Source organism: Loxodonta africana, chromosome 7 (genome assembly GCF_030014295.1).
Source record: "Loxodonta africana isolate mLoxAfr1 chromosome 7, mLoxAfr1.hap2, whole genome shotgun sequence".
Lineage (NCBI taxonomy): Eukaryota > Metazoa > Chordata > Mammalia > Proboscidea > Elephantidae > Loxodonta > Loxodonta africana.
In genome coordinates, this window is record NC_087348.1 from 122,956,382 (window position 1) to 122,979,769 (window position 23,388).

At 36.0% G+C, this 23,388-nt stretch overlaps 1 protein-coding gene across 3 annotated transcripts in view; it reads left to right on the plus strand.

Moving 5' to 3' along the window:
- DYNC2H1 (dynein cytoplasmic 2 heavy chain 1) overlaps positions 1 to 23,388 on the plus strand; it is a 413,953-nt gene that overhangs the window by 133,808 nt on the left and 256,757 nt on the right. For 2 of the 3 annotated variants that reach the window (XM_064288850.1, XM_064288851.1), the window contains exons 64-69: positions 3,371 to 3,469; positions 5,062 to 5,185; positions 6,826 to 6,989; positions 9,164 to 9,283; positions 9,854 to 9,988; positions 19,140 to 19,283. In XM_064288850.1, coding sequence (XP_064144920.1) covers positions 3,371 to 3,469; positions 5,062 to 5,185; positions 6,826 to 6,989; positions 9,164 to 9,283; positions 9,854 to 9,988; positions 19,140 to 19,283 — 786 coding nt within the window. Of the gene's footprint in view, positions 1 to 3,370; positions 3,470 to 5,061; positions 5,186 to 6,825; positions 6,990 to 9,163; positions 9,284 to 9,853; positions 9,989 to 17,579; positions 17,774 to 19,139; positions 19,284 to 23,388 lie in introns of those variants that run through there. The other variant, XM_064288852.1, reaches the window with a different exon arrangement.

Here is a 23,388-nt window from a genome sequence, read left to right on the forward strand (position 1 = left end):
CTCTAAAATTGCGTTCTAGATGTGTGTGTGTGTGTTTGTTTGTCCCCATGCATTTATCTATGTCTATGTCTATTTAATCTTACTTATTTTGCATTACTCTCTTTACTATAATTCTCCTTAACTAACCAAGAAATAGGCTTTAGTTTATTTATAAAATGTTACTGCTCTTATCTGCTCTTATGTCAGTCTCCTAAAAGGATTCTGAGTGGTTAACCCTGGGTCACCTGCCTGTCTTCTTGGTGCAGGGCTAGGTGATTCATAGTTCTATCAGAAATACATTGAGTGGGGTATGCCTGGCATGCAGGACAGCCCACTGTCATCTTTTCTCTTCCGTTCTTACTCCCTTATAACCTGCACTTCTCTTTTATTTCCTACCACTGGGTATGGCACAGTCTTGGTCTAGTAATGAAAGCTGCAAATCTATAAGTTATTCTCATGATGCCCTCTTTAATTTTGATGCAATGGGTTATTTACCAACTCTTGTCAAATTTATTTGCCAAATTTCTCATGAGTTCATCCTGTTCTAACCATCTTCAATGCAGTGACTTCATCTAGGCCATCATCATTTTATACCTGGATAAATACATTATTCTACTAGCTTGTCCCTTGCACCTAGTACCATTTCCTTTACTATGGTTGGAGTGATCTTTCTAAAATACTAACCTGATCATGATGTTGCTGGGTGGAAACCCCAGGTTCTGCTTGGTGTGACTTGTTACAGCCAATAAACAAGAGTCTGAGGTGGGAGAGAAGAAAAGCACCTTCATTTCGTTGCATAAGGAAAGGAGCAATCAGGGCTGCTGCCTCCAAGACTGCTTGCAGGCAGCTTGGGGAGGTGGGGTTTTACAGAGAGCAGACAGGAAATGCAAATTTATCATGAATATTCAGGATTGACTTTCATGCAGATGCTCAGGGCTTGGGGATGACTATGCATTTTCTTTAGACAAGGGTTCAATTTTCCAGGATAGAGGAAGAAGTTGGTTTTTCTTTCATTAGCCTGTTAAATCTCTAGCCAGAGGTGGGGTGCTTATATGTATTTGTCACTTAATGAGTTAATAAAAATGAGTTATATATGTATTTGTCACTTAATGAGTTAACAGGTCACTTTAAATGCCAAGATGATGTAGAACACCTGCTAAAGCTCATTGAGGCCCGCTATGTCTGTTCTATGGTTACCTTGTCAAGGACAATTTCAGAAGAATGTGCAGCTTATTCTGCTTGGGGTAGTAGGATAAGGCAGAGCAGGAGTCACTTAAAAGGCTGGGCTCTGAGACTGTCTGCCTCAGTGATTATTACTTGTAGTAATATATTTCAGTTACTTCCCATAGCCTACAGGATAAAAATTATGTTATTCTTAAACATGACATAGTACTTCATGATCTGACTCCCGCTTACTTCTACCATTTTATGTGCATCATCTTTGCCCACACTTTTTACTCCAAATTTGCTAAACTACTGGTAGTTTCCCAGATACTCCAGACTGTTTTGTTCTCTCTCCATCATGCTGTTGCCTTTGCCTGAAATACTTTTTCCACTTCTTAGTCTGGTTCATCTTTCCTGACTTAGTTTGACTGGAATTGCTTTTTAGCTTTCCTCAACTCCACCTGTGATCCTCCCCTAGCAGCTTGTGTGCTCCTTGATTATAGAATTATCATTTTTGTTTCACTGGACATAAAATCGATGAGGATAAGGGAATGAGTCTTAATTTCTGTATCCCTTGCACTGTGCCTTACCTGCGTAGTTATCCAACATATGATAGATGAATGAATGAATCAATGGGAACTCAAAATTTTTGAATCCTTAATAGTTTAATAGTTAAATGTAGAATTTAACCACATTTAATCATGGAGCACAAAGATGACAAGTTCCTCAGAGATCTTGTCCAGATTTCTCTGGAGAAGAATAAATAAGATAAACACAAACTTGTAAGTACTCTTTGAAATTCTTAAGCGTATTTTCTGTGCTGAAAACATGATGTTTTGAAACATTTTCTTTTTTTTCTTTTTAACTGCATCAGATCATTGGTTTGAAATCATGGGTAAGAACTTTAAAAAAAATTTTAAATAGTTATTTTTGTGATTAGGCAAAAGCTAGCAGATTTGCAAAATGATTGTTATTGAATGCTAGCATAAAATTAGACTGAAAACCTAGATGTAGTACCATGGTAACACTTAAGAGGCTGTTTACAAACCATGTCATTCTGCTTTTGAGGGAAGGAACAGTACATTAACATGATGGAGCAGTCAATGAAGTCTCCAGAAACAGAGGCTGGGTGAAGATCATTCGGTGGCGTAACAGGGGAAGCGTTGTTGGAGCATTCTACCCTGGATACAGACAAAATGGGGTGCATTGTCTGTACAGAATTTTAAAACAATTATGAAGCTGAATTAAAACAACTCAGCTTTTTATTATCTCCACGTGCTGGCAATTCTAAACAATGTCAGTGATAAAATACTGTTTGTGCCTGGGGTAAATGGTCCCTACTGTTTCCCTCCCCCTTGGTATGCCACTGAGATAATGTATATGTTTTGTATTGGATAAACTCCAATTCTAAGTCTTCACTCCACTCTGATTTTCATGTGTCACCTTATCCCTTATCCGGTAGCATACAATTGCATTAAATTTTCCAAATAATGATAAAAATTTAAGAAAAGTTAGATCAGTTATTGTTGCTGTTTAAATCTGATTTACTAGGCAGCAATGATGATTAGATAACTTTTAAATTTATCATGTATATGTTTACACCCACACACATGCAGAATCTACCTTTTTTCATCTGGTGTTTTTATGTGGTATTGTGTGTATAGGACATTTTCTGTGGTTTCTAACTTTTTATCTGCTTTGGAGTTTAATTAGTGCAGAACATTCTGTATTGAATTTTAGTTCCTTACTTTAATTAAGAAGAATTATTCTGTCTTAAAATATAAACTATTATATTGGTAATTATTTCAGCAATCTTTTTTATAATTAGTCTGTACTTGTCTTGTGAGGCCTCAATGCTTTATTCAGTCAAAACAGGTAAAGTTAGGAATTACTTGACTGTGTATTTTAAAAGCCAAAAAAAAAGAGGTACGTCATCAGTATGGAACTGGTGTTCTTGCTTAGTGTATCGTTAATATACATTTCCTGTGTCATTGTGTGGTAAACAGGATTATACTCATTTTAATGTGGTTGAATTTAATTACCTAATTTTAATTCCTGGTCACCGTAAAATTTATTAGTGTGCCTTCTGGCTCTTGTGTTCTCCAAAGCCTGAGAGAAAAGCTCATTCAGAAATTGATCACTAATTTTTAGAAAATTATTTCCTGTTTAGTGAATATAATCTTTTTAAAAGCATTCTTTTCCTTTTTTTTTTTTTTTTTTAAATTAGAGTCGAGTATGCCCGTTTCTTATAGACCCTTCTTCCCAAGCTACCGAATGGTTAAAGACACATTTGAAAGACTCACGTTTGGAAGTTATTAATCAGCAGGTATGTAATTTAAATATATTATATATATATATATATATATATATATATAATTTAAATATCAACTGCAAATGACATAGTGAAAAGAACTCTGGGTTTGTAATCAGAAAACATTGATTCAAGAGTGAGCTGTGTAATTTACCTGGTGTGAGACCTGGAGAAGGAAATTTAACTCTCTTAGTTTCAGTTTTCTAATTTGTAAAAAAGGAATAATTTTTTTTTTTTTTTTGGTGTTTTTTTTCTGCACTAGGCATTGATCTAAGCCCTGGGAATTTAATAATGAATAAAGTAGTCACAGTTCCTACCCTCGTGGAAATGAGAGTCTATTATATTAGATAGACAACTAAATACACTTTTATACTAAAGTATGATTAATGGCACGAGTATGAGATGTTAGAGAAAAATAAGGATGTAAGTAAATGTAGCTCAGGAAGTACGGAGCCCTGGTGGCGCAGTGGTTAAGAGCTACAGCTAACTTAGCCTGGAGAATCAGGAAAACCTCTGGCCTTTTAGCATATTTACAGTTTGAATCCACCAGCCACTCCTTGGCAACCCTATTGGGCAGTTCTGTTCTGCCCTATAGGGTCGCTATGAGTCAGAATAGATTTGATGGCAATGGGTTTGGTTTTTTTTTTTTTGGTTTGTTGTTTGTCTTAGTTCCTCTTCTATTTTCCTCTTCCTATAGTTTTTTTTTTTTTGGGTTATAGCTCTTCCACAAGCACCTTTGATGTGTCCTAAAAAGTGACATGTTGGTCAGTGAAATGTAATCATAATCTTTTTGGTAGTGACTTCTCTCTGTCATATTTAACTTGGTAAGGAAATGGTTTTTGGTCAGGATTTCTTTAGAGGGAGTGTATGATTAATTTTCATAGATGTTCTTCAGGTGTTTGAAAAATTACCTCTTTAAAACTTTCCTCACTTGTTAAATGGGAGTATTATTATTGACCTAATTTGTTTGTGGTATGAGTAATTGCAAATTACATATACATAAATTACTTTAATATTACACAGCACTTGCATTAGGAGCTCTTAATAATTATTACTCCAAATTAAAAAAAAATTAACCTTGATTAGAGGGCTGGGATGATATTTAAAACTGCTCTTTCCCTAGCCAGGCAATCTCAAAATTCCTGCATGGTTATATGTTTAAAGGTTCTTTTCATGGTGATTGAATCCATCAAGAAAAGTTAACTAGAATTCATCTTGCCTTTTTTCTCCCCATCCAATGTTTGATATTGGTCATAATCAAAGAAGCTCCTAATAACACTATAAGTAACTTATTGCATATAGAATTTGAAAATTTGTGTCAGTATTAATTTGAAATTACAGTAGAAAATTAGAGGAAGCCTTGTATATTGTTAATGTAAATGTGTACTTAAATTATGAAATGTATTTGATAATTTTTTTAACCAAAATTGTTCCTCCCAAAGTATATATAACTACGAAAGCAATCACAAATAATTTAAATTATTAACATTCATATTAAATTTTTAAATATTCATATTAGGCATGTTAATATCTTTATTATCTGTAAGGACTATTGTAAATATTGAGATAATAAATGAATTAATTTGTATTCCCTTTTGTTCTTTTAGGATAATAACTTTATCACAGCTCTTGAATTGGCAGTACGTTTTGGGAAAACCCTTATCATACAAGAGATGGATGGTGTAGAACCTGTTCTTTATCCATTGTTGAGAAGAGATCTTGTTGCTCAAGGTGAATATTTGACACTTTCCAGAGAGTAATTATTTTTAAATTTTCTGAAATAATTAACTTCATAACCAACTTTGACTTTTTTCCTTTTGCTGTTGAATCTAAGGAAATGGAAACTTCTCTAGGGGATAATGGTAATAACAGGAAAACAGATGCTTACAAAGTGCCATCAGTCAAAAAGAGGCACTGTGGTGGGGTAGTCACTCTCACTGAATATATCCAACTAATATATCAATGCATCCAAGCACCCCAAATGTCCATATCTATTATACATGTTGACAAAAGAAAACATCAACGACAAAAAAGCCAGATCCAAGTTTAAATCCAAAGATAATTGTCGTGTAAGTTGGAACTTGCCCTGGGACTTGCCCTGGAAAGAACAGGGGACCAGACCCCTTGACTCTAATCATTCTGTTCCTATGCTCTTCTAAAATACAGTACAGATTTTAAAAAGGAAAAATGAAAAAGTAGTCGAATTTAACTCCATTGCAGGTTAACTCCAATGAAAGTTAAGACTTTTATAGAGTTAAGACTGATGAACTTTATAGTTGAACATCTGGTATTTTCTAAGAGTAGGTTGTGGGAGCTTATATGGAGGTGTCTCTTTTTAGAAAAGAAAACATTTATTTTTATATATTTTTAAATGTATCAAAATAATACATGCACGGGTTATAAAATCAAGTAGTAGTGAATAGCAACAATCCTGTCTCCCACCTCTTTCTAGTCCTAATCCTTAGGGTAAATTGTTTATTTTTTATTTTAACTATTAATTGGAATATAAATACACATTCAGAAAAGTGCACATACCTTAAATGTATAGCTTGTGAATTTTCACAAACTGAGTATACCTGTGTAGACCCCCAAATCAAGATATAGAACGTTATCACCACTCTTGAAGCTCCTCTTAGTCCTAATACATCCTTTTTGATGTTAATAATTGTCTGCAATTACTTATATGTTGATAATCTTAGGTTTTACTGTCCATTCTGTTTTTGAGTGTTACATCTTAAATACTAGTACAATAAACTCCTTTTAACTGACAGATTTAGGAAGAGATAAGAATATATCATTGAGAGTTTCTGTTTTTGTTGCCCATAATCAACCATTTCAGAAAGATATAGAATATGAAACGTATAGCTAACATTAAATATACTGAATATAAGTAGATATTCCTTTGATACTTCAGTATCCCAGGATCATATTATTTATCTTTGCTTGTGTAAATGCTGAATAATAGAGCATGCTGGTTAATAGTATCTTTGGTAGCATAAATTTTGCTCTCTTTCAGATTCTATTATTCAATAGCCTATAATACAAACTATTTAAAGTACTTGGAATGGAGCCTTGGTGGTGCAGTGGTTAAGCGTTGGCTTGCTATCTGAAAGGTTGGCAGTATGAACCCACCAGCCGCTCTGTGGAAGAAAGATCTGGCAGTCTGTTTTTGTAAAGATTATAGCCTTGGAAATACTATGGGGCAGTCGTGCTCTGTCTTTTAGGGTCACTGTGAGTCAGAATCGACTCGATGGCCATGGGTTTATTTTTTTTATTATTTGGAAAGCACTTAAATTTTTATTTTTTAATGTCATGTAGCGAAATACAGAATATTCAGGCCAATTAATTATATCTTTTTTTAAAATAATTAGGACCACGCTATGTGGTACAAATAGGTGACAAAATTATTGACTACAATGAAGAATTCCGCCTTTTTTTGTCAACAAGAAACCCAAACCCCTTTATTCCACCGGATGCAGCTTCCATCGTCACTGAGGTTAACTTTACTACAACAAGAAGTGGATTACGAGGACAGGTATTGTGGATAATCCTAATTTACTTTAGAAATCTTTTATAGTTTTGTATACTCATTAGATATATTGGATAGGAAGATATTTTGTTAAAATGATTCACATTTAAATTGATAACTTTGAGAACATTCTTACAATTTACTGTGAAATGTTTGGCCTTATTTAATTTATCATCTGTGATAGACTTGTATATTTGTTTCTTAAATTGTCAAATTGCTGGTTTCTGGAGTATAATTCTAATTTTAGATTTTTTAATTTTATTTTTCAATTTTAATGTGAAAGATGGAAGGATTATAGAGATTAGGATCAACTGCTTTATTTTTCAATTGTGAAATTGAAGTTTAATTGTGCAAATTGAAGTTAGTTGAGGATCTTTGATACCCAATCCAACATTTTCCCCCACTGTGGCATGTACATCTTAACATTCAGTGTATCTTTGTATGGCTCATTACGATTTAGAATTCTTGCCTGAATTTCAAAAGGATTTTGCATGTCCAGACTTTTTACTTATGTACTTCACTACTTAATTTCTTTCCTCTTTAAAGATATGATGCCTGTTGATTTTTGAATACTGTCCTGTTTTATACCCATCTAACAATAGTGGAAGGGGGCAGTGGTCATTTAGTGGTAGAATTTTTGCCCTCTATGAGGGAGATCTGGGTTCTATTTCTGGCCAGTGCACCTCATGTGCAGCCACCACTTGTCTGTCACTGGGGGCTTGCATGTTGCTATGATGCAGAACGGTTTTCAGTGGAGCATTCAGACTAAAACAGACTAGGAAGAAAGGCCTGGCATTCTACTTCCAAAAATCACCCAATGAAAGCCCTGTGGATCACAGTGGCCCCATCTGTAACCAATCATGGGGAAGACCCCGGACCAAACATTGTATCTTTCTGTTGTGCATGGGGTCACCATGAGTTGGGGCCAAGTAGATGGCAGCTAACAACAATAATAGATTATTCCTCTTTTCATTTACATGATAAGAACTATATTTACTATAAATTTTACGTTATTGTAACTTTTTAAACTTTCTTTTTTAAATGTTTCTTTTATCATACCATTTTACTCACTGTGTATTTTTTTATAAACATAATTTTATTGAAATGATACGTATTAATAAAACAATGTAACAATTACTCAAAACTTGGCAGAATTAATTCATAAAATTGCTCTTTGTATCTAAAGGATCTCCACAGTTATTGCTGAAAGGGGCTCTTTAGGTCTTACTTTAAATCCTACCTGTTGCTGTCGAGTTGATTCTGACTTACAGTGACTGTATAGGACAGAGTAGAACTGCCCCATAAGGCTTCCAAGGAGCAGCTGTTGGATTCAAACTGCTGACCTTTTGGTTAGCAGCTGAGCTCTTTACTACTGTGCCACCAGGACTCCAGATCTTACTTTAGCAAGAAATAAACATGCTTTTTTTTTTTTTCTGTATAGTAGATTTTTGTAATTATTTATTTTATGCCAATGTCATTCCTTCTTTTAAAGTTACAAATGTAAAAATTTGGCATAGTATTTTTTAAAAAGCTTTATTACGATATAATTCATGTAATATTCAATTTACCCATTTAAAATGTACACTTAAATGCTTTTTTAGTGAAATTTTGAGGAGCTGACAAACTGTTGTCATTTTACATTCTCATTAACAAGGTATGAGAGTTCTATTTTTCATTCTCACTGTGTTACATTCTCACCAACAATATATGAGGGCTCCAGATTTTTTACCTCCTACCCAACACTTATTTGTCTTTTTGATTTTAGCTATTTTTAGTAAATGTGAAGTGGTATCTCATTGTGGTTGTGATGACATAGTATTTTAAGTAAGGTATCTTATTTCTTAACGGGAATACTTACAATTTAAAACAAATTCTGGTTTCCAGAGGTTTGATATATTTAAGCTGGTATTAGAACTAAACATTACATATTGACATGTTAAGTAATTAATTTCTTATAGCTCTCCTTAAAATTGATTGATCAATTTAACAATTCATTTCGTATACTTAATTGTGAAGGTGCTTTATGTTTCACTAGAAAGAATCAAATAAGGGACTTAGTATCACAATACCTGTAATATTTGGTCAAAATACAAGCCCTGTTGTTGGGAATGGTAGGAAGTCTTTTTCTTTTTAATCTTGAATCTAAGTTACCTTGGCTTGTTTTGTTTTGTTTTTGTAAGCTTTTGGCTTTAACCATTCAACATGAGAAGCCTGATTTAGAGGAACAGAAAACAAAACTGTTACAACAGGAAGAAGATAAGAAAATACAGCTAGCCAAGCTTGAAGAGTCTCTTCTAGAGGTAAAGTTTAATCATTCAAGATTTTTTTAATTGATTTTTTTACTTTAATTAATAGAAGTAATTAAAAAAAATTTAATAGTAACTTTAGCTTATTCCTGGTTGTTTCAAAGTCATGTCAACATATATATTAAAGTCAAAATTCAAAGAGATAAAAGAGAGATGTCTTTTGGAATAAGGATCTTAGGGAGGAATGTTTAAGACAAGTAATTTCTAGCTAATACTGTCTTGTATTGTTTCACTAATATTTAATTATTTATATATGCTCAGAATTTCAGGAAACATTAAAAGGTAGATTGACTGCGTGAAATTATGATTTAATCTATGTTTTTAAGTTTTTATTTTTATTAGATTTTAAGATTTAATACATGTGCAATGCTTCGATGATGAGTGTATCATATAATGATATATTAAATCGTTTGTTATAGAAGGCCATCAATGTTGAAATTTTTTTGAAATAAGGTAAATTCCCATAAACATCATCAAATTAATGACAGTTAATATGGGCTTTCTTTCACTGATTATTTTAGTACATATAATAATGTCCATATATTTTTTTAATTTTTCCTACAGACACTTGCAACATCTCAAGGCAATATTTTGGAAAATAAGGATTTGATTGAATCTTTGAATCAGACAAAAGCAAGTAGTGCACTTATTCAAGATTCTCTTAAAGAATCTTACAAACTCCAGATTTTCCTTGATCAAGTAATTATTTTCTTCTTTGTAATTTTATATCGTTTTCTGTAACATTTATGTTAATATGATAAGAAATGTAGAGCCAGGACTTCAGAAGAAAGACCATGTCATAAAAAGAAAGCTATTTAAAATACCAAGGACTTGGATCTGATTCTTATTTTTATGGAGAATGAGTTAAGCTGTTGGGGACATCAAGGGTAGCCGGTCAGGGTACCCTGCTGAGTTCATGCTGTGACCTGGCCATAGTATTAGGTAAGGTGGAGCTACAGTTTTGTATTCTCGCATATTGAAGATGAGCGTTAGAGAACAACTTTGTTGTACCTGGAACCTTTTTTTTTTTTTTAAGTTAAGGCAAGTTAAATATATTAACTCAAAGGGTTATAAACTATTTTTCATTACAAACATATTCCTTCCCTACTGATCTTGGATCCCTTGAATGTGATAACCTGAACTATTTTCTCACAAATGCTTGAAAGTCTCATTTACTTTAATCTTTCCATATTTCCTTTAGAAAAATTCTAACTGTACCTCATAACAATGTATCTTTTCTTCTCCTGCATTCTAAAAAACTGAGTTCTGCTGCAGAAAATCATGCAGTTAAGCACATTAATGTCACTGTGAATTCCAGGCTCCAGCCTGACCTGAGCCCTTATGACCCCCTTTAATTCTTTCCTGTTTTCCTCAGTCACTTTTCTGTTTTTTTTTCCCAGTGTCCTTCAGCGCTTGTTCAGCTTCTCTACTTATGTATTACTACCTTTTTCACTTGGGAAAGTGCTGTGCTGAAACAAGAATGAGAACAGACTTACAGCCTGATTGCAATCCAAAATCCAGTCATTCCACCTTCTCTACCTGGGCTAAACTTTACAGATGTGGTGACCATCATTTTCTACCATTAAGATTTTGAATTTCCCTTGCCTTCTCATTCTTAGCAATTGTTGATGAGTCACAGTATTTCTTTTTTTCTTTAATTTTTATTGTGTGGAAGTTTACAGAGCGTATTAGCTTCTTATTAAAAAATTTCAACACAAATTATTTCTTGACATTCTTTGCAATCCCCACAGTGTGTCAGCACTCTTCTACCCCAGATTCCACAATTCTATTTGTCCGGTTTTCCTGTCCCTTCCTGCCTTGTGTTTGCTTTTGGGCAGGTGTCCATTTGGTTTCGTATACTTGATTGATCTTAGAACCCTGTTCCTCACATGCATTATTGTTTTATAGGCCTGTCTATTCTTTGACTGAAAGGTAAACTTCAGTTGTGGCTTCAGTTCTGAGTTAGAAGGGTGTCTAGGGGCCATAGTCTCAGGGGTTCCTCTAGTCTTTGTGAGACCAGTAAGTCTGTACTTTTTTGTGAATTGGATTTTGTTCCACATTTTTCTCCTGCTCTGTCCGGAACCCTCTATTGTGATCCTTGTCACAGCCAGGTACCATCTAGTTCTTCTGAACTCAGTCTGATGGAGGCTGTGGCTCATGTGGTCCATTAGTCCTTTGGACTAATATTTTCCTTGTGTCTTTGGTTTTCTTCATTGTCCTTTGCTCCAGATGGGATGAGACCAATAGATGTATATTAGTTGTCATCTCACAAGGTTTTAAGACCCCAGATGCTGTTCACCAAAGTAAGATGTAGAACATTTTCTTTATGAACTATGTTATGCCAGTTAGCATCCCCCAAGACCATGGTCCCCAGCCCTCAGCCCCAGTTACTCAGTCCCCCAAGGTGTTTGGATGTGTCTAGGAAACCTTGGTGGTGTAGTGGTTAAGAGCTACAACTGCTAACCAAAAGGCCGGCAGTTCTCCACCAGGCACTCCATGGAAACTCTATGGGGCAGTTCTACTCTGTCTTATAGAGTCACTATGAGCCTCAATCGACTCAAGGACAATGGTTAGGAGGCTTCTATGACTGGTCCCCACTTTGTGCTGTATTATATATACGAATTTACATATTGTACATACAAATATGTGTGTAAGAATATCCACATCCTAACCTACATATATACATGGATATACTTCTATATACCCTCCTTCCCCTATTCAACATATGTATATGCCTATGTATCTGCTTGTAAGTTATTTGTTTATACTATTATTATAGGCTTGTATATGCTGTAGCATTTACTGTGCTTGCCTCTCTCATATGTGTGTGTGTGTCCCTCTAAGCATCTTACTTTGACATGGTCAGGTTATGCTGACTTCACCTATATTGTGTCTTTCCCTTCACCTTCACACTTTTCTACTATCTAGTGATTTTTCGCCTGCCCCTCCCTTTCCTCTTAACCATCAAAGACTGTTTTTTTCTTTGTGTAAACCTTTCCTTTTTATAACTGTTGTCTCATACATATTTGCCCTTTTCTGATTGATTTATTTTACTCAGCATAATGCCTTCCAGATTCATCCATGTTGTAAGATGTTTCGTGGATTCATCATTGTTTTTTTTATCATTGCATAATATTCATTTATGTGTATGTACCATAATTTGTTTATCCATTCATCTGTTGATGGGCACTTAGGTTGTTTCCATCTTTTTCCTTAATAATGCTGCAGTAAGCATGGGTGTGGATATGTCTATTTGTGTGATGGCTCTTATTTCTCTGGGATATATTCCTAGGGATGGGATTGCTGGATTGTATGGTATTTCTATTTCTAGCTTTTTAAGGAAGCACCATATTGTTTTCCATAGTGGTTGTACTCTTTTACATTACCACCAGCAGTGTATTTAAGAGTTACAACCTCTCTACAACCTCACCAGCATTTATTGTTTTCTGAATTTTTGATCAGTGCCATTCTTGCAGGGGTGAGATGATAATCTCATCGTGGTTTTGATTTGTGTCTCTCTAATTTTTTTTTTTTTAATGACTAATGATCGTGAGCACCTTTTTATATATTTGTTGGCTGCCTGAGTGTCCTTTTTGGTAAAGTATCTGTTCATGTGCTTTGCCCATTTTGTGATTGGGTTGCTTGTCTTTTTATTGTTGAGTTGTTGGAGTTTTATGTATATTTTAGAGATTAAACCTTTTCGACTTGATGGCACTGGGCTGGGTTTTTCAGATATGTTGTTGCCGAAGATTTTTTCCCCGACTGTAGGTTCTCTTTTTACTGCCTTGGAAAAGTCTTTTGATAAGCATAAGTATTTAATTTTTAGGAGGTCCCAGTTTCCTAGTTTATCTTCTGGAGTTTGTGCGTTTTTAGTTATGCTTGATATTTATGCCATAAGGCAGGGTCCCTAGCATTGTCCCTGTATTTTCTTTCAGAAGCTTCATAGTTTTAGGTTTTACATTTAGGTGTTTGATCCATTTTTTAGTTAGTTTTTGTGTATGGGGTAAGGTATGGATCCTGATTCATTTTTCAGCAAATGAATATTCAATTTTGCCAGCACCATTTGTTGAAGAGACTATCCCTTTCCCATTTAATGGACTTCAACCCTTTGTCAGAGATCAAGTGGCCATAGGTGGATGGAATTATTTCTAGGTTCTCAATTTTGTTCCGTCAGTCTATGTGTCTGTCATTATACTCGTACCAGGCTGTTTTGTCTACTGTAGCATATAGTAGTTTCTGAGATCAGGTAGTGTGAGCCCACCTACTTTGTCCTTCTTTTTCAGTAATGTTTTACTTATCTGGAGGCTCTTTCCTTTCCATATAAAGTTGATGATTAGTTTTTCCATCTCATTAAAGAATGTTGTTGGAATTGGAATCAGGATTGCATTGTATATATAGATTGTTTTGGGTGGTATTGACATTTTCACAGTGTTAAGTCTTCCAATCCATGAGGATGGTGTGTTTTTCCATTTATGAAGGTCTCTTTTGGTTTCTTGCAGTAGTGTTTTGTAGTTTTCTTTCTGTAAGTCTTTTATATTCCTAGTTAGGTTTATTCTTAAGTATTTTATCTTTAGGTGGCTATTGTTTATGGTTTTGTTTTCCTGATTTCCTCTTTGAAGTTCTCTTGATTAGTGTAGAGGAATCTGACTGATTTTTATATGTTGACCTTGTACCCCACCACTTCGCTGAATCCTTCTATTAGTTCTAGTAGCTTTCTTACGGATTCTCTGGGATTCTGCATGTATAGGATCATATCATCTGTGAATAGGAATAGTTTTACTTTTTCCTTACCTATTTGGATGCCCTTTATTTCCTTTTTTTTGTCTTATTGTTTCAACTAGGACTTCTAGTACAATTTAAGAGTGTTGATAAAGGGCATACTTTTCTGGTTCCCATTCTCAGGGGGAATGCTTTCAGTCTCTCTCCACTGAGAATAATATTGGCTGTTGGTTTTCTGTATATACCCTTAATTATGTTGAGGAATTTCCCTTCCGTTCCCATTTTGGTGAGAGTTTTTATCAGGAATGAGTGTTAGACTTTTAACAGATGCCTTTTCTTCATCGATGAAGAGGATTATGTGATTCTTTTGTTTTATGTGTGTGGTGGATTATGTTGATTGATTTTCTAATGTTGAACCATCCTTGCATCCCTGGTATGAATCCCAGTTGCTCATGTGTTATTTATTTATTTATTTTTGATATGCCGTTGAATTCTATTGGCTAGAATTTTGTTGAGAATTTTTGCATCAATGTTTATAAGGGATATTGGTCTGTAATTTTCTTCTTTAGTGGTGTCTTTGCCTAGCTTTGGTATCGGCATTATGCTGGCTTCATAGAATGAATTCAGGAGTATTCTTTCCTTTTCTATGTTCTGGAATAGTTTGGATAGTATTGGTATCAACTCTTCTCTGAATGTTTGGTAGAATTCTTCAGTGAAACTGTTTGGGCCATGGCTTTTTTTGTTCTTAGTAGTTTTTTGTGACTGCTTCAATGTCTTCTTCTGTTATGGCTCTGTTCAGATTTTGTACCTCAGTTTACACTAATTTAGGTAGGTAGTACATTGCTAGGAATTTGTCCATTTCCTCTAGGTTTTCCAATTTGTTAGAGTATAACTTTTCATAGCATTCTGTTAGGATCCTTTTTATTTCAGTTAATTCTGTTGTGATGTTGCCCATCTCATTTCTTATTTGGGTTATTTGCATCTTCTGCTTTTTTCCCTTTGTTAATGTGGCCAGTGGTTTATTGATATTATTGATTCTTTCCAAGAAGCATCTTCCAGTCTTATTGGTTGTTTCAGTTGCTTTTCTGTTTCATTATTTCTTATCTAGTCTTTATTATTTCCTTTCTTCTATTTGTTTGAGTTGTAGGGTTGAAATATTGACTTTGGCTCTATCTTCCTTTTTAATGTGTGTGTTCACTGCTATAAATTGGTGTCTGAACACTGCTTTTCTTGTGTCACAAAGGTTTTGATATGTTGTACTTTTATTTTCATTTGAATCTAGAATTTTTTTTAATTTCATTTTTAACTTCTGTTACTCTGGAGTTTTTAAGTATGATGTTGTTCAGTTTCCAAGTATTTAATTTTTTCCCTTGTTCTTCCTGTTATTGATTTCTGGTTTTATAGCATTATCTGAGAAGATGCTTTGTATTACTTCAATATTTTTGAATTTATTGATGCTTGCTTTCTGGCCTAGGAAATGGTCTATTCTAGAGAATGATCCTTGCGGGCTGGAGAAGATGTCTAGTGCGTTGCCTTTGGATAGAAGGCTGTATGTATATTAGGTCAAGTTGGTTGATTGCGTTATTTAGATCTTCTTTCTCTTTGTTGAGTTTCTTACTAGTTGTTCTACTCATCGTTAAAAATGGTGTGTTAAACTGTACAATTATTATTATAGAACTGTGTATTTCTCTTCTCATTTCTGTTGGAGTTTATTTTGTGTATTTGGAAGCTCTCTCCTTGGGTGTATAGGTATTTATTATGGTTATATCCTCTTGGTAGATTGAACCCCTAATCATTATATAATGTCCTTGCCTTTCTCTTCTGATGGAGTTTGATTTGAAGTCTACTTTACCAGAGATTAATATCGCCACTGCCAGTCTTTTTTTGGTTACTGTTTGCTTGATATATTTTTTCCCATCCTTTGATTTTTAACCTTTTTATGTCTTTGTGTCTAAGGGTATCTCTTTTATGCAGCATATTGGTGGGCCATGTGTTTTTTTCCGTTCTGCCACACTCTGTCTCTTGTTTGGTGCATTTAACTCATTTCCATTCATTGTGATTATCAGTAGATGTGAATTTACTGCTGTCATTTTGTTATGCTTTTTGTGTGTGTGTGGTGTTGACAGTTTCTTTGTTCTGCTTAATTTTCTATGCTGAGTTCTTTTTGTTTGTGAGTTATCTTTTCATTTTCTTCATTCTGCTGCTTTTATGTTCACTCTTTTTGATTTTCACTATTTTGGTGGATAGGTTTGTTAATTTTCTTTGTGGCTACCGTGTGAAATTTACCTCTATCATCCTATGTCTAAAATGGTCTGTTATTTTTAACTATTGTCTTGACTTTCTCCCAGTATGATGGTTCTTTACCTACACCATTCATTCCCCTTTTTGTTTTAAAGTTGTCATCGATTCCAAATTGACATCTCTGGTTCCCTGTTTTTGGTTCTGTATCTTTACTTTACTTTTGAGATTTCTCTATCTGGGTTGACATCTTGGCAATATCATTGTGTGGTTTGCTCTCAGGTTGTCGCCTGCTGTTTGCTGGTTCTCTAGCTGAAGGATTCCCTTTAATATTTATTATAAGGATGGTCTGGTTTTTACAAATTCCCTAATTTCTGTTTATCTGGGGATGTCCTAATTTTGCCATCATATTTAAGATGCAATTCATTGGCAATTCTTTTCTTTCAGGGCTTTATATGTCTCCTCTTGCCTTCTGGCCTGCATAGTTTCTATGAAAAATCAGAGGTTAGTCTTATTTGAGTTTCTCTGTAGGCAGTATTTTTTTTTTTTCCTAAGCTGCTCTCAAAATTCTTTTTTTTTTTTCCCCTTTGGACTTAGATTGATTATGAGATGTCTTGGTCTTGGTGACTTTCTTTTGGGGTTTATTATGTATGGGGTTCACTGAGCTTCTTGAATGGAAATCTTCTCGTCTTTCATGATATTACTGAGGAAGTTTTCTCCCTGCAAATCTTCAAAAATTCTCTCTGTGCTTTTTTTCTTTTTTTTCTCCTCCTGTTCTGGGATTCCCGTCATGTGTAAATTATTCCTCTTCATAGTGCCCTACATAATTCTTAGGCTTTCTTCTTTTTTTTATTTATTTTTTCTGATTTTTCCTCAAACAAATTAGCATCAAGTGATTTCTCTATTTTGCTTATTCTTTTTTCCATTGTTTCTGTTCTACTGTGTCCTTCCATTGAGTTATTTATTTCTGATATTTTATTGTTATTCATCTGGATTTCTAGTCGGTGTTTTTGTATGATCTCTAATTGTCTATTTAATTTGTCATTTTGTTCTTCTGTTGTTTTCTTGAATTCTTCTAGGGCTTTGTCTGTGTTTTCCTTGATCTCTCTGAGGACCCTATATATATAAGCCTTTTGAATTTCTTATCAGGAAGTTCCATTACTATCTCTTTTGCAGGAAGATTTTCTGCTCCTTTATTTTGGTCATTTGGTTGAGCCATCTTGTCATGTTTCTTTATATGATTTGATATTGTCTGCTGTCTCTGAGGCATTAAGGTATTGCTTTGTTTATGAGTTATTTTTTGTTGTTGTTATGTTTTGTTTTGATTTGTCAGTGCAGGTAGGTCTGTCATGCTTTGATGATCACTCATCTGGTGGCACAGGGGCATTTACTTCCTGCTGCCAGTTGGATGGGGCAACAGTGGGCAGCGTGAGCCATTGTCACTGTTCACTGTATGTGGAAGACTGCTGTTTGGTGATACAGGAAAGCTCATAGTCACTCACCAAGTGGATGGGCGACTGGCAAGGAGCAAGGTGGGTGTCTAGGGAGTGCTGAGGAACTCCATCTATTGGGGAACGTGGGACAGTCAACCTCGGGTGCGCAGGCACTCTCCTCAGGGGCGGGGCAGTTGGCTGGAGGTGAGCAGGTGCTCTCTCCAGCGGGGGCAGGGTGGGTGGCCTGGGGGCACACAGGCAATCTCTCTGCGGGGGAGGTATGGGCTGCGTGGCCGAGGGATGGGAGAGAGAGAAAAAAAGGGTGGGGGTTTATCTATTGCTCCATGCTCACTACCAGACCTACTGATCAGTTACCACCACTGGAGAGTCACCTATCTCTAGGTCCTGGCACCCTCCCTGCTCTGAGTATGCCTAGATCCTTGAAGCTTTTGTCCTCCTTCCTGTGCTTTCTCTTCTAGCTCTTCTTAATGTCTTCCTTCACCCTGGGCATGTCAACACAGTTTCTCTATCTCCTATTGGGAGTTCTGTGATGTTTTCTTCCTGTGTTCCTCACTCAGGTTTGCTGCTGGCTTTGTCTTAAAGTGGCTCTGGTGTGTTGAGCTGTCTGGCAGTGCACCATTACTCTGTACCTCTCTATGTTCATTGCTGTCGTTCAGTTTCTTTTTCTAATTGGTTTTTTATCTGATCCTTTCACTTGATGCTCAAGGTTCCAGGGTTGTCATCTGTATCTGTTTCACTTTGTTTTTCTGGTCATTTCTCTAAAGGACCAATGTGGTACATCTGACTAGGCTGCCATCTTGAGTCTCTCCCTGTCACATATAATTTTACTAATATTATATTTATAACCCCAGTGCTTTCATCACACTTTTAGTGAGATCATTGCCTCTTTCTATTCTTAGAAACCACCAGTGCTAGGTTCTTCATTGTCTTTATGGGGACACCCGTTATAGTCTTATTCTCTAGTTCCATCCATGTTCTTGTCACCAATCTCACACACTAGTTTCACAGATGGAACTTTTTCTTCAATGCAGTGATACTCTAGTTGTACCAAGCCCTCTTGTATTTCCTGAACTGATTCTCTTCTGAAATGTAAAATCGTGTCATCTGTTCTCTGATAACAACTGTTTACCATTCCGTCTTACCCTCTTACCTCTAGGGCAAATGCTATTGGTTTTCATTAAGAAAAATCCATGAAGCACTTCTAGCTCTGTCATTTGAGGGATAGAAAAGTGTTTTAAATATCTTGTTCTTAATTTCATAAAAATAAGGAAGAAAGATTTCCTTTTAGTTAAGAAATTCTGTGATTCTTCATCTTCGTTTGTTGTATGAACATATAATAATAAGGCTGTGGCTAGATACATACATAGCGTCTGTAGGTGGCAGTAAAGCACTAGTAAAAAACTAACGTGTTTTTACCCCCTCTCACCAATGACCCACAGGAGCGGGATGCGTATCTTCCTCTGGCTGAGAGTGCCAGCAAGATGTACTTCATTATCTCTGACCTGTCGAAAATTAATAACATGTATCGTTTTAGTTTGGCTGCATTTCTTCGACTTTTCCAACGAGCTCTGCAAAACAAACAGGTATGCTGTTGGTCACCTTTAAACTAGGGTGTTTAAAAATGATAACTTCCTGAGAAAACTTGCATAGAATTATGTTTTCAAAAGGCTTTATATAGCACATTTAAAGTCTATTAGAAAGAAACCTGTTTTTAAAGCATATGTTATGTTCTTAAACGGGCACAATATGATAGTCTTTTTAATGGAAATAATTACATTCTGAGTAATAATAAATAAGAGGATGATTGTTAAAACGTAATTGAAGAAGATATAAAGATAAGAAATTACCTACATAATCCCATCACCTGTGAAAGCTACACTTAACATTTCATTGTATATTGCTGTTGTTTGAGGGTGGAACGTGTGCCAGGTAGTGTTCTAGATAATGGGGATACAAACCAGAAAACCAAACCTGTTGCCGTCGAGTCAATTCTGACTCATAGCGACCCCACAGGACAGAGCCGAACTGCCCCATAGAGTTTCCAAGGAGCGGCTGGTGAATTCAAATTCCCAACCTTTTGGTTAGCAGCCAAACACTTAACAACTGTGTCACCAGAGCTCCAATGGGGATACGACAGTGGACAAAACAGACAAAAACCTCTGCCTTATGAAGTTTATATTCAAATGGAAGGAAGGGTATATTTAAAGGCTAGCAAATTGTTTGAAACAAGGAGATGTCATACTGTGCTTTAAAACACATACTAGTATATTGTGCACAGCTTTCATGTCAATAAATACACTACAATCTCTAAAAAATATTGTGAGGCTATACCATACATTATTTAACCAGCTCCTATATGGACATTTGTTCTGAATATCACTGCTGAGTATTGTATTACCTCCAAATTTTGCAGACTAAAACAGCCAGTTTATTTTTTAAAAATATTTTCTCACGATTTTGGAGATAATTTACATAATGAAGTAAGTTCGACAGGCCTGGTTCGGTTATGCACATTATTACTGAAAAAAAAAAAAATCAAGCCTCGAGTTTCAATATTGAAGGATTCCACAGGGAAAATATTAAGATGGAAGGAATATACAGTCACTGTACCAAAAAGAACTGGTTGACATTCAGCCATTTCAAGAGGTGGCATATGATCAAGAACCAGTGAAACTGAAGGAAGAAGCCCAAGCTGCACTGAAGGCACTGGTGAAAAACAAGGCTCCAAGAATTCACGAAATACCAATTGAGAGGTTTCAACAGATGCATGCAGTGCTGGAAGTGCTCACTCATCTATGCCAAGAAATTTGGAAGACAGCTACCTGGCCAACCAACTGGAAGAGATCAATGTCTGTGTCCATTGCAAAGAAAGGTTACCCAATAAAATTCAGAAATTATTGAACAATATCGTTAATATTACATATAAATAAAATTTTGCCAAAGATCATTCAAAAGCGGCTGCAGCAGTGTATCGACAGGGAACTGCCAGAAATTCAGGCTGGCTTCAGAAGAGGCCATGGAACCAGGGATATCATTGCTGTTGTCAGATGGGTCCTGCCTGAAAGCAGAGAATACCAGAAGGATGTTTACCTGTGTTTTATTGACTATGCAAAGGCATTCGACTGTGTGGATCATAACAAATTATGGATATCATTGAGAAGAATGGGAATTCCAGAGCACTTAATTGTGCTCATGGAAAACCTGTATGTAGACCGAGAAGTAGTCGTTTGAACAGAGCAAGGGGGTACTCTGTGGTTTAAAGTCAGGAAAGGTGTTTGTCAGGATTGTATCCTTTCACTATACTTACTCAGTTTGTTTGATGAGCAAATCAAGAAGCTGTGTGAAGAAGAACAGGGCATCAGAACTGGAGGAAGACTCATTAACAGCCTGCGTTATGCAGATAACACAGCCTTGCTTGTTGAAAGCAAAGAGGACTTGAAGCACATACTGTTGAAGATCAAAGACCACAGCGTTCAGTATGGACTGCACCTCAACATAAAGAAAACAAAAATGATCAGGACTGGACCAGTAAGCAACATCATGATAAATGGAGAAAATATTGAAGTTGCCGAGGATTTCATTTTACTTGGATTCACAACCAACGCCCAAGGAAGCAGCAGTCAAGAAATTAAATGATGTATTACATTGGGCAAATCTGTTGCAAAAGACCTCTTTAAGGTGTTAAAAAAACAAAGATATCACTTCAAGGACTAAGGTGTACCTGATCCAAGCCATGGTATTTTCAGTCACCTCATATGCATGTGAAAGCTGGGCAATAAATAAAAAAGACTGAAGAAGAATTGATTCCTTTGAATTATAGTGTTGATGAATAATAGTTAATATACTATGGAGTGCCAGAACAAAGAACAAATCTGTCTTGAAGGAAGTACAGTCAGAATGCTGCTTAGAAGTGATGATGGTGAGACTTCGTCTCACATACTTGGACATGTTATCAGGAGGGACCAATCCCTGAAGAAGGACACTTGCTTGGTAAAGTAGAGAGTTTAGCGAAAAAGAGGAAGACCCTCAGTGAGATGTGTTGACATAGTGGTTGCAACAATGGGTTCAAACATAGCAACGGTTGTGAGCATTGCACAAGACTTGGCAGTGTTTCATTCTGTTATACATAGAGTCACTATGAGTTGGACGAGAATCGGCAGCACCTAACAACAACAACATACATATCATTCAAAGGCATTGGTTATACTTTTTACAATGTGTCAGCATTCTCATTATCTCCATTCTGGTTGTTCTATTTCCATTAATCTAGGTTTTTTGTCACCCTTTACCTTCTCATCTTTGGTGTATGGTAAATGTTGACTGTTTGGTCTCATTTAGATGATTGTTTAGAGGAGCACAGTACTCATAGATGATATTTATTGTATGAGCCACTGTGTCTTTTGGCTGATGGGTGACTTCTGGGAGCATTTTGAGTTTCAAGTTTAAAGGATATTCCAGGATGATAGTCTTAAGGGTTCCTCTAATCTTTACTGGTCCAGTAAGTCTAGCCTTTTTTAGCAATTTGAGTTTTGTTCTACACTTTTTTATTTTTCATTGAGCTTTAAGTGAACGTTTACAAATCAAGTCAGTCTGTCACATATAAGCTCATATACACCTTACTCCATACTCCCACTTACTCTCCCCCTAATGAATCAGCCCGCTCCCTCCTTCCAGTCTCTCCTTTCGTGACAATTTTGCCAGTTTCTAACCCTCTCTACCCTCCTATCTCCCCTCCAGACAGGAGATGCCAACACAGTCTCAAGTGTCCACCTGATACAAGTAGCTCACTCTTCGTCAGCATCTCTCTCCAACCCATTGTCCAGTCCCTTTCATGTCTGGTGAATTGTCTTCGGGAATGGTTCCTGTCCTGGGCCAACAGAAGGTTTGGGGACCATGACCACCGGGATTCCTCTAGTCTCAGTCAGACCATTAAGTCTGGTCTTTTTATGAGAATTTGGGGTCTGCATCCCACTGATCTCCTGCTCCCTCAGGGGTTTTCTGTTGTGCTCCCTGTCAGGGCAGTCATTGGTTGTGGCTGGGCACCATCTAGTTCTTCTGGTCTCAGGATGATGTAAGTCTCTGGTTCATGTGGCCCTTTCTGTCTCTTGGGCTCATAGTTATTGTGTGACCTTGGTGCTCTTCATTTTCCTTTGCTCCAGGTGGGTTGAGACCAACTGATGCATCTTAGATGGCCGCTTGTTAGCGTTTAAGACCCCAGATGTTGTTCTACGTTTTTTATAATAGTGAGATCATAATAGTATTTGTTCTTTTGTGATTGACTTACTTCAGTCAGCACAATGTCCTCCAGATTCATCCACATTATAGTAAGTTTTGAGAGCTCATCACTAGGCTTTCTGGCTGCATAGTATTCCATTGTGTGTATGTACCACAGTTTGTTTATTCATATGTTGATGGACAGTTAGATTTTTTCATCTTTTTGCTATTATGAATAATATTGCAATGAACATAGGTGTGTATATCTGTTTGTTAATAGTTTTAGTTCTCTAGGGTATATACCTAAGAGTGGGATTGCTAGATTATAGGGTATTTCTATTTTTAGCTTTCTGATGGAGCATCATACCATTTTCCATAGCGGTTGAAACAGTTTACAGTCTCACCAGCAGTGAGTCAGGGTTCCAGTCTTTCCACAACCTTGTCAGCATTTTTTTCTTGATGAGTGCCATTTTT